Here is a 12538-nt window from a genome sequence, read left to right as displayed (position 1 = left end):
AAAAAAAAAAAAAGAAGGAAAATCAGTCAGCTGAGCTGCTTTTGTGAATGAGAGGTGACGTAGAGGTCGAGTTTGTTTACATTCTGCTTTCCAGCCTTCATTAATCACTCCACCCTCCCCGCCACCAGCTTCACACAAACACACTCAGACCCCAGCCCTCCGGCCAGGCTCCCTCAGTGACATCACACAACTGTCAGTCTATATTTAGTCTGGTAGGGTGTCAGGAGCAGTCTGAAGTAAACAGAGGGATTTCTATTCTAAAGCTTATATATATATATATATATATATATATATATATATAAAAAAACTTTCCTTAAAAGGTTTAAATGTTGATATTTACAGAAATTAAAGGTTGGAACTCCTTAAATGAAAAAAAAAATCTAAAAGTAAGTAGAAATAACAGATTATAGTTGAGTTAGTAACCTTAGACTGCTAAACAGGGCGGCTGGAAGTACTTTTGAACAGAACGTCTTTGTTTTTTGAATTACTTATTGAATCGGTAAATGGACCATATAGTGACGCTTAAAAGTATAATGTTCTCGCCTCAAATGATCTTAAAACGTACTTTTATTGAATAACAACAGCAAAGGATACTTTTAACTTCATACGCTGAGCTCTGTAAACGCTCCATTGAAAGCTGCAGCTACCGCAGTGCATGCTGGGACAGCTGTCAATCTCAAGAACGGGCAAGTCTGCTCTAATGCATGTAAAGAGGGAGGGACAAGAACTACAGAGACTGTCTGTTCTCTGTCTTGTGGTCTTGTGAATTGGAGCAGTACTGGGGCTGAGGCTGATGACGTTTCACAAATACGTAAGCACATGAGAACGCACAAGTACACAAGTTGAGAAACGGCCTTAGATACGTTTGAATTTGCACACTAATACTTAAGGGTTTGTGTCCTGAAGGCTTTAGCTGCTGCAGCACATGTGACCCATATATGAACTCGTTAGCAGGACTCTGAAAAGCTTGGTTACATGCTAGTGAATCAGTTCAGGCGTTAGCTTTAGGTGTGTTGGGAAACTGACCCCGACCTTCAAGGAGATGGAGACCTCTCTGTGTGTAGAGTTGGCTTAATCAATCTTTCTTTGCTGACCTTTTTATGGCTTGTGCAAAACCCCAAATGGTCAACATCAGGTATCTCTGCCCTGGCAGTGCTAGAACCTTTTGCCTTCTCAGATAAGGGTAACTGTATTATTATGTAATGCTGTTTTAATCTGGTCTGCTTTAACAGAATTTCCATCCATCCTTTACTTTGCAAACATAGCAGCTTGGCTTCAGATTTCAGACACAGCTGTGAGGATCACGGATAAAATCTTGTGTGATGAACAGCACCTGTTATCTGGCCGCTGACAGATGGGAGGGAGTCTTTAAAAAACCAAAAAGAAAAGAAGTGCAACACTCTGTTATCAGGAATCACCTGGCGAGGGCGGCTGGATCTTGACCTGCTTCCTGCTGTCCCCTTCAGTCAAGCTGCCGCCGCTGTTGCTGTCTGTTGGCGGCTCCTCTCCTCTCTCCATTTTACACTCGTAGGCAAACAGATACTGGATGTACTGCTTCTTCAGCGTGCTGGCAGAGCTGCTGGATGTACCGACATTCAGGGTGCCGGACAGCTCGCGCCACTTCTTGTTCTTGTTCACCTGACAGATTGAGGGAATCAAGCAATGATGTCAGTGATCTCATTTCAATAATAAAAAAAAACAATCCTAACATTGTTGCACAGTTTTGACATGTTGGGTTTAATTTGAGGAATAAAAATTAATTTGAAAACATCACATCCCAAGGATGAATCTCACAGCATACTGGAATTCTTTAGATGCTCTTATTCCAGATGAGTTTCTTCCAGTAAGTAAGAAAAACATATTTACTCTCGCAGCCAAATTAAAGATTTTCTGCATTTTCGCTTTGGAAGAAAATGACTTGGCATCATTTGGTATGAGATGGAGTGCAAGGTAAACTCAGCTTTATTGATCTTCACTCTAGCTTTTCTTTCAGATTCAAAATCTTTTGTGAAGCATTTAAAAAAGAATGCATGTTGTTATAGACGCCCCAGGCTTTCAAATACATTCTGTATATAAAGACGTTTTATTTGGATTCCCTGCAAATTTGGCTTGAGGGAAGAATAAAAAAAAACTCATGCAAATGAGAGGATTACAAAGACTTTAATGCTTAAAGGCCAAATATTTGCCACTAAGTGCTATTTTGAGTTTAAACTGTTCCCTTAATCTGTAATATTATTCCATAAATTCTGCTGTGAGGCTGTTTACCATAGCAAGGCCTCCGATATCCCGAACAGCAACATACAGCTTCCAGAGATCCAGCGGCTTCTTTCCCACAACAGGGAGCTGTGAAACAGGCGTTCCCCGTTCCTCCATGAAGGTTAGGTAGCGCTCCACCCAAGATCTCCTTTCTGGCTCTGAACCAAGGTCATAGAGTCGGCTGACTCGCTCCCCACTGATGGAGGAGTTAGGAGTGGCTTTCTGCAGAGATACACACACAGTAGTGTAAAAATTGTTTTTTTTTTTAATAAGATTTTATGGATATCATATAAATTCAAAACAATCCAAACTTTTCCTAAAAGGCTTTAGTGTATCCTATTTAATTCATATAGACCCACACAAAGTAGTTCAGGGGTTCATATAGATAAAAAGGAGAGAAAACTGATACTTTGATTATAAAGAAATGTCCAGAAGAGCTGCACAGATCTTTAGCTCAGCTGGATGACTGTCTGCTGGTCAACTGATAAAAAAAATCTGGCTTTAATGGAAGAACAGCATAAAAATTCCGTCTTAGAAATTAAAAAAGCTACTAATTTCAATTGCAATTTACAAAAAAGCCAAGGTTGGATAAAACCAGCTTTATGGATGCCATTACATGCACAATTACATGAATGGTAAAAAAAATAACACCACACCTAGACTCAGTATCCACATGATAAAACATGGTAGTAGCCGCAGCATGCTAAGGGCTTTCTTTTACCTGATATTTACTCAAAACACAAAGCTAGAGCTTAATTAACATTGTCTAAAGCAAAGCAAAGCATATTTGTTTGTTGGATTGGCTTAGTCAAAGTCCAAATATTAATCTAATTAATGATTTGAGAGACCAGGTCTAGACATCAGTCAATCAATCAATCAATCAATCAATCAATCAATCAATCAATCAATCAATCAATCAATCAATCAATCAACTTTTTTGTCAACTACACTTTACATTGCAATCGAGATTTCAGTTTCAGTACAAACCGTCATCTCTTGACATCTGGTAAAGAAATACCCCTGAAGATTTGCAGATCCAACATCAGATCTATAATCACAAAAGGTGTTTTTTTTTTTTATAAATGTTTGTCTTTCTGGGGGTTGAAAAAACTTCTATTATTCTTTTTTTTATTAAAAAAGATGTGTCTTTTTCCTTCTAGTTCATCATTCTTAACTCTACTCTGTTATGCTCTTAAACAGGAAACTCTATCAAAACACAAAAGAGCTCAAGGCATCTTAATAATTTTGTGAGCCACTGCATAAAACCCACCATCATGTTGTATTACCCGATGTACAGATTGCAGTTTATTTTTCTCCTGCTGTCTTCTGCTAAAACAACCCACTCACCCAGTCAGGGTCATTAAAAATTCATCTGTTATTTACACATTGTGAAGTGGACCCCTGGTTGAACAAACTAGCAAAACTAAACACTTTTTTTCTCAGATTAATTCGTCCAGTGTGCAAGCTGTGTTTATTTCAAAGCTCATTCACAACAATTTTCTCCCCCTCAAATTTAAAGACCAGGCTTTAAAAGCCAACCTCTGATTTAAAAGCTCTTTAAATTAATAGTTAGACAATATTTAAACAAACAAATAAATGTGATTTCTAAATCTTACTGGACTGGAGGGGGTCTTCAGAGGCCAAGGTGGACTACTGATGCTATCGCTGTCATCTCCGTGGTAGGAAGACAGGCTGGCAGGACTGGGTGAAAGAGGGGAGGGTACGGGCAGGGTGCTGCCTGGAGTAGCTGGCTGGGACACACTGCTGTTGTTATTGTTCATGTAACCATCCTGCAGCTGTTGGAGAGACATTAATAAGACTTTAGAGCAAAAAAATATATATTTAATTTACCTATCTTCTGCAGTTTCATCTGAAATACAGTTTATAGTTTATCCAAGAAGTTCTGCCACTTCTATATTCAGATATACCAGAAGAGTATCTGCAAAATCAAGTTTTTATCTTTAATAAAATTCACAAATAAACATTTTATTTTTCTTTCTCTTTGGGATGATTAAAGTCAGTCAGGTAGTTTATTTATGATGTGATTTATTATTACAGTATAGTGAAGAAGACCTACTAGTTTTTAATCAGAAACAATGTGAGAGTAAAAAAAGATTTGTGCATGCACAGATGTATTTAGAAACAAGACATTTACCCACAATTATAAATAAGACCTGTCCAATGTTCACATTAAGGCTTGCTTACATGCAGTGTGTTTTGTATCTGAATACAAGGCTAATTTCAAATCAATTTGATTAAAATTATTTCTATAGCGCCAATTCACAAGACATCATCTAAAGGCACTTTACAATTCAACCAGATCATCAAGTCAAATTGATTCAAAGTTTTCTATCTAAGGAAAACAAGTTGATTGCATAGACTCATTGACTGGAAGGCAATCCCTCACAGTAAGCATGCTTATAGCGACAGTGGAGAGGAAAAACTCCCTTTTAACAGGAAGAAACCTCCAGTAGAACCAGGCCCAGTGTGAGTGGCAATCTGCTGAGGCCGACTGGGGTTCAAGGAGAATAAAAACTAATGCTCTGCTATACATACGATACACACGATTTGAAATGCCTTTGATTTTCATAAACATCCTTAAAACCTGTTTATTTCAATTTTATCACCCAGGGAAGATAATCAGCTATAAGGTTTGAATGACTAAGACTTTTTTTCATAACAAGAGAGATTCCTGTCCTTTTTGGACTTTGAAAACAAACATGACAAGTTGAAAACATGGAATAAAGCAGATTTACATCCTGTTTGAATGTGAGTTGTTTTCATTAAACAAAAGTTTAAAAATTAAACAATTAATCAAACGTATATTTGTGGAATTTTCTGCAGTTTTGAACTAATCATAAAATTTTTAGGTGTTCTGTAACACGCATGCCAGAAATCTATTTCGCAAAACAAATTACATTAAAAAACAATCATACTTTAATGTCCCTTTGACCATTGTAAGAGAAAAGAAAAAATCTGTTTTACAACTTTTACAAAGTTTTAGTTAGAAAAAAAAAAATAGGCTGCAAACAGCTTCTTTTTATATACTCTTATGACCAAAAACCCTAAAGCATTTCCATTTGAAAATAATTTAATAAATCTAGTGGACATTTCCTTCTCTATAGTCTGCTCTTGTTGGCATTTAATTACAGGATATGCATGAGAAATAATCAGTTTTATTAATAATTGAAACAGCATTTCCACCTTTTAAAAAACTAAGTAATGCAAGGTCAAAATGGTAATAATTTTACATAATCTCATCTGGATGACCTACCTAATGACACATACAGTTTCATTTTCATTTTCATTCAGCATAAATGTATAAATACAGTTTTCAGCTGCCAGTGTTAGAAGTCAGTGTAATATTATACAAATTAGCTACTGCTTTAACATAACAGGCAAGATCAAGTTTGAGCTTTTTATGGTTTTATTTCTATACATAAGGAGTGATTATGCAGAAACCCTTTCAAAAATATTCAAGTTGAATTTGCTTTTTAACAGTTGCCAGTTTGTTGTAACTATAGAGAATAGTTAATATGAAATAGTCTTATAAAGGAGCATCGGAGTAAAAACAAATGAATACATCAGATCCTGCATAAATGTGAGATTGCTCAAATATGAAAAGTTTATGAATAATTTTGCCAGTCGCAGTTAAAGTAGATCAAATGATAGAAAGTTCCTCACAGTGTGTGTAAGTGTGTGAGTATTGGTGAATCAGTGTGGGTGTGCGTGGAAGTCAGTGTGTGCGCGCGTGAGAGAGAATCTGCAAAACTGGGAACAACAGCTTACAAGAGCTTCTTGTCTGTGTTCAGAACGCACATGTCAGCAAAACCTTATCTTTTTGCCCCTCTCTCTTTTTGAATCGAACTCGTTTTCTCTCTCTTGGCAGACAGATCATCTCTTTTGGGAGCACTGGAGGTCTTTCTGGCTGCTCCGTCTGCCTTAAATAATTCAAAAGGCCCTACTACCGTAATCAGCAAAAGAAAAGACAGGGATTTGGAGGGAAAATGCGTGTAGTGGTTGTGATGGAGGCGTGAGTGTGTATGTGTGCTGAAGATGAGTTGTTAGGCAAAAACAAGAGTGGTGGAGGGCCAGAAAAGAGCAAAGAGCAAAGTTTTGTTGTTGCTGAGCTGAGCTAAGCTGCTATAGTGGGTCAAAATAAGAAGTTGTCATTGTATGTAAAGACACGTGTGCATGAGTTAAATGAGGCAGAGGGGGAACTTTGCATGTTTGGTAACTAAAACTCAGAAAGTGTGTCTTCTTTTAGCGTGCACGCATGTATACTGCACATGCCAAATCCGCCTCCTTGTCTCTTTGCCTCCCTCTTTATTGCAACTCTAGCTGCCAAAACATCAGCAACTAAAGAGTGCTGCAGGCAAAAACAAAGCGAGGGAAACATTAAGATTGGTAAATGTTAAACAAATCATTAAATATGAGGAGAAAACAACAGAGAAAGAGCCCACTGAGCTGAGGCAGCATATGCTGATCAGATTTGGTTTGCTTCATTTACATCAAAGAAGCTAAACCAAATGATAAAAAAAGAAATAAAATCAAAGAAGTAAATGAACTGAAAAGACGGATCTGGGGGAGAGGATGGTTACCTTTGGTTTGTGTGGCTCGTTGTTTTGGCCGCTGTCATCTTTGACATCCAATCTCAGTTTATTTTCTGGGCTCATTATGCTTTCTCCTGAGAGGCCCATTCCTCCTTTAAACAAAAGGAAACAAAACATGAACAAAAACAATTAAAACTAAATCTTTAAACTCAATTCACAGCATAGATTCTTTTTTAAATGTGTCCCACTTTAACTTTTTTACGTTAAATGTATGGGGGTGGATGTTCTTTGGCCGGATGGATGATCAAAGTGGCTCTCCTAACTGTCAGTCATTCTGGTGATATGTTTCTGTGCACGCTCACTTTCAGGTGTATATGTGTGGTGAGCTACAGTTTTAGCCAATTATTGAAGCTCGCCTTTCTCACTGCAGTTCTTTGAATATGGCTGAGGGTTGTAAGAATAAAAGTGTCTACAAAGTGTATGAGAAGAAGAGAAAAGGCTCATAATAGAGAAAAAAGACCAGAGTGTTTTTGGAAGATTCTTTCACGCGATGGCGTGCACTGAAATCACAGTTCGGTCTTTGCATTGATGCACGACGGTTGCACAGTTTGCAAAGTTAGTTTGCTATTTGGATATATTCATTTCACATCACTGCTGGTAAAAGTTATCTATCTCCAGGGAAGATACGTTTTTTATTTATTAGTAATAGTATTTAGGTATATGGTGGCCACAGATCCTTATTTACCCTGCAAACATGCCAAAATTTTCACTGCAGCACACACACATGTAGGCATGTCATGATTGTTTTTACTTTACCAGTAGTCTTATTTGCAGGGAAACGTTTTATATGTAAATATGTGTGAGATGAGATCCACACAAGCAACAGTCTTATCATTGCGTCCCCGCACCTCCTTGATCTTTCACGTGTTTAATAGGCGTTAACAGTTTATGTCTGCAGAAAAGTTTGCAGTTTTTCTTTGTAAAGTCGAGTCTTAATTTCTGGGCTAATTTAGGTTCTGGTGCAGTTTTTCACCCGTCAACTACCAAGCAAAGTCGGACAGGTTACCCGGGAGCCACATCGCCCTGCAGCTTGGTTAAGGTGAGCATCCACATCGGAAAAAACAATATTCAAGCAGCCCTGATTCAGTTTCATTTTGGGATATATCACCAAATATGACGGTTCTCATTCAAACAAACTCTAAACCACATAGCATGCCAAATTTTACCCACGTGCTCGGCCTCAGTTAGCTGTCTTTTTCTTTGCATGCACAATTTTATGTGGTGACATACGGTTTCAGCCAGTCATTAAATCTCACCTTTCTCACAGCGGTTTTTTGGAAAAGGCTGAGGGTCGTGTGAGAAAAAGTGTCTACAAAGTGCGTAAGAACAAGAAAAAGGCCTCGGAATAGAGGAAACAAGCCCAGAGTGCTTTTGAGAGATTATTTCACATGATGGTGTACGCTGAAATCACAGCATGGGCTTTCGACTGATGCCTCGGTTGCAAAGTTTCTACTTGACAGGTAAAGTTTGGCATGCTATTTGAAAAAATCAATTTCACATCACTACCAGTAAAAGGAGGAGAAATATGCTTGTGTAAACTGTGGCACATGTTTAATAGGCGTTTCCTCTCAGGAGAGAGTACAGGGCTGAGTGTGTGCATTTTTTTTAAGTGCAGAGGGCGGATCTTATCAATTAATAACCAAAATTTATTAATAACAAAACATTTTCTTTGTGGCTCATTGTGATTTTTAATAACAGAACAAAACAAATTTTTATGAGAAATGTTTTTTTTTCACCATCTTTCACAGAAAAATCCCAAAAGGCACAAGAAAAAACAAAAAACAAAAAAATTATTGAATTTAAAATTAGATTTAACATTTAGGAAACAAGGAACAAGTAATGGAGCGATGAAAAAAAAATGTTGTTGTACAGAAAACATTAAACCATAAACGTAACACTGTTTATCTGTTTTTTTTCTGATTTTCCCATCAGTTTAATTTATTAACATTAACAATTCAGGCTGTTGATTTCATCCACATTTAAGTTACTTGCAAAAGTTTTCATGCTCCTCTGACAGTTTAGACTTTTTCCTATTCTAGAATGACAAAATTCAATATAGTTTTGAGATATAACAAATCCAACAATATATATATATATATATATATATATATATATATATATAATTATATATATATATTTTATTTTTTTTTTCATTAGTTTTGTGTTTTCCAAAACAGAAAAAAATAGAAAATCGTACACTGTGTTGCCTATCATCTTACATGACTATGGCATACAAAGCAGCCCTGGCATTTTTCCATCTACACCAGCTCACTTATGGATACCCCCCCCCCACTCACAAGTGAATAAAATCCAAATATGTGTACTGAATATATCTCAGTGTGTGACTCTTTGTTGGAGTCTCAGAGGTTTGTTACAGAACATAAGTGAACAAACAGAAAACCAAATAAACATAGACAGACAGGAATATGGTGAAATATGGTGGTGGCAGCATCATGCAGGAAGATGGTCAGAGGAGACAGGAAAAGGGATGGGACTAATTATTGGGTGATCTTGAAGTAAATTTGTAAGATTAAACTAAAGAACTGAGGCTGTGTCAGAACCTTTCTAAAGAAATATCCAGGCAGAGCTACACTGCAGTGGTTTAGATCAGGCCTGCCCAAAGAAGGGCCACTATGCTGCAGGTTTTAAAGGTTTCCTTGATTTTAAGGAGCTTTAGCTGAACTGCGTCATACGAATCAGCTGTGCTGAAACTTGGATACCTCTAAAACCCGCAGGACAGGGGCCCTCGGGGGCCGATTTTGGGCCTCTGTTTAATATTAAAGCACATTTTTAGCTCAAATCTTCAACTGAAATATTGTGGCACATAAAAATTAAGTTCCAGAGATGATTTTCATCCAGACTGAGTGCGGGTAGAATACAAATTGGAAAGTGAGGAAATAGGATATTGCATAACTTAAAGAAATTGTAGTTCAATTACAGGATAAAGGAGGCGGTACAAAGCAATAACTCAGGGAGACTTTTCCTTCTACTTTACAAAACACTTAGTCGAAATCAATTGGATAATCTGATAAGAATAAATTATATAAAATATATTATAAATTAGATAAATTGGGCAATTATATAAATATTAAAATAAACAAAAGAAACATCTTAGCCCAAAACCATATAACCAGATGATGTTGAAAATGACTTAATCTGTGTAGATGGTGTATATACCTGAAGGCGGGGTACCGTAACCGGGACCTTGGCCGTTTCCTGTGGTCGAACTGTTGTTACTTGTTGGCTGACTGTAGGAGCCAGCGCTCACCTGATTGATGCCAGGGCCTTGGTAGCTTCCCTGCCTACAACACACGCCAGGGAAAAAATAAAATCCTTATTAGATTTAGTAGACATAAATCAAGTTAGTCACAATGTAATGACAGGCTGTGGAGAGATGCTGGTAGCAGAGGAACAGAAGTCACATAATGACAGAGATGCTATTTGGCAGTCTGTCATTGCCGCCCTCCTTTGCTGCTTTAGGAAAACACTCAGCGCCGCGTACATCTGAAAGCCGCGCTCTAAAGACATAGCATATCTCTGATCAAACAAACAGCTCTTCTGAAAGATTTAGAACGAGCACGTAGCATCAGGAAAGAAAAACAAAAATCTCTCTACTTGCCTCTTCCACTAATCCCCCCCCCCATCTCCCTGAAGCCATAATTTAACTAATTAAGGTGTGCTTTTGGAGAGGATCTTGTTATTTGTTGCCATGGTGGCAGCAGAAATCAATGCTGCTTGCTCGACCCCCCCCTCGCTCAGGGAGCTCATCACACACTGTTGTGAGTGACATCAGAGGGGTCTTATCTGCAGAAGGCTAGCCTTCCAGAAGGTAAACACATGTTTGGTTGTATTTCTCCTGCTGATTAAAGATTATCTCCTGGATGACCATGTAAGAGAGACATAGCACCGCTTTGCAAGATGAGAACAAATGTAATATGATGAAGAAAGAAAATGATTCAGATCGAAGGTAAAGGAAAAACATGAAAGCACCCAGTTTGGCTCAATCCAGATTTAAACGTCAGTTAACTCTGTCCTTACTCGCATTCTTTCTTTTAAAACACAGACACATCATGTAATACCACATGTTGGAAACGACACACATTGCCGGAGAGGAGGGATCGGTTTGGTAAACCTCCACATAATCTCATCTCACAGATGTAATTAGTCATACAGCAGGGCGGATGATACATATGTAATCCCTCTATGGAGGCCGAGGTGCACAGGGGAGCTCCATGGCAAAGAAACAAGCGAACCAAATCCACGCTTATCTGTCCCTGTTTTCTTGTAACGGCAGGAAGGTGCAGGTGGTGATGAGGGGGTTTATCCTCCTTCGATGCTACCTACGTCTTCCCTAAAAACCTTTGCATGAATCAAAGACAAAAAAATGTAATAAAATTACCTCTTGATTGTCATGTTCTTATAAGGCATCCGGTGTGCATGCTCACAGAACTAGAAAGTTTTTAAATTCAAGAAAATGTTCAATAATCTCACCTACAATGACTTAAAAAAGTTCTCATGTGAATAATGAATAATACAATTGATCAACAACAACAACAACATCAGTGGTTGGTGGGTTTTTAACTGTGGCACTCTTCTATTATGACTAATTCATGTCATAAAAAAGCCCATTAGAAAGCACTTGATGGAGGCACTGCACAGCGTTTAATCACGCTTAATATATGCATGTGCCGCTATCAGGGCTTGGGGGGTGGGGGGGTGCAGGGGTGATGTGCAAGGGAAGGGGGGATGGCATAGAGCATCCATCTTGCTCTTGGGCACCTTTGCACAGGCAAAGAAAAGTATCCTGCTGCCACAGAGAAAAAAGAAGTGAGGAAAAAAAGGAACCCAAGTAATTTGAAGGGAGGGAGACAAGGAAGCCTGAGTGGTGGATTCATGAGTCCCTTAAGGACCAAAACAAAACCCGCATTTTAAGCTCGCCAACCTGCAGCCCAAAGACATTGCTGTTACTGTGGAGGAATTAAACAGTCGGTGTAAAGAGTACTGCATGTTTTCATTTGTCTCCTAAGAGGATTTTATGGAAGACAATGAAGAAAAAAAGTATCCTAAAATGTCCAGTTCCCTGGACCATTGTTATATGTGCTGAAGGATGCTGTAAATGAGAAAAATGCAAACCCTGTGGCTGTCAAACTTTTTAGTCATAAATGTATGTGCATCGTTGTTAATGACAGCAGTTGCAAATTAGTTTCTTATCAAAGTGTTCGTCAATACTAATGAAATGTGTTGCAATTCAAACCAAAAGCTGGAAAAATATAAAATATACATAGGGATATATATAAATTATTTTTCCTACTAGTGAATGAAATACCAACATTTAATTTTTTCAGAAAACATGAATATTTTAATTTTCCGATAAAAAATATTTTGTATACATATATGGGTACTTCCTGAGGAAAGTCATGTTATTCTACACTGATCTAACTTTATCAAATCTCCTTAAGCATGAATTACTGTATCAGTGGAGTATTGCATCAGAGTGATCAATCACACAGATTCTGATCATATTAAAATCTATCCTCTGTGGGATTTAGGCAAGGCTGTAACTTTGTAATGAAAGTTGGTGGAGACACTCTAAGAATGGTGGATGATGGACCTACAGTTACTCTACCTGAAGGCTTTCATGAAATTTCTTTAATTTCAGAAAAATGAGC

At 37.8% G+C, this 12538-nt stretch overlaps 1 protein-coding gene across 1 annotated transcript in view; it reads right to left on the bottom strand.

Annotated features, from left to right (window-relative positions):
* LOC107092995 (AT-rich interactive domain-containing protein 1B-like) overlaps nt 1-12538 on the bottom strand; it is a 133724-nt gene that overhangs the window by 13968 nt on the left and 107218 nt on the right. Inside the window, exons 6-10 of the mRNA XM_015387767.1 lie at nt 10047-10171; nt 6858-6961; nt 3873-4052; nt 2266-2478; nt 1419-1638 (exon numbers count right to left, since the gene is read on the bottom strand). Of these exons, the coding sequence (XP_015243253.1) occupies nt 1419-1638; nt 2266-2478; nt 3873-4052; nt 6858-6961; nt 10047-10171 (842 nt within the window). The remainder of the gene's footprint in view (nt 1-1418; nt 1639-2265; nt 2479-3872; nt 4053-6857; nt 6962-10046; nt 10172-12538) is intronic.

Source organism: Cyprinodon variegatus, unplaced genomic scaffold (genome assembly GCF_000732505.1).
Source record: "Cyprinodon variegatus isolate N-32 unplaced genomic scaffold, C_variegatus-1.0 Scaffold403, whole genome shotgun sequence".
Lineage (NCBI taxonomy): Eukaryota > Metazoa > Chordata > Actinopteri > Cyprinodontiformes > Cyprinodontidae > Cyprinodon > Cyprinodon variegatus.
This window is presented reverse-complemented; position numbering and strand designations above follow the sequence as displayed.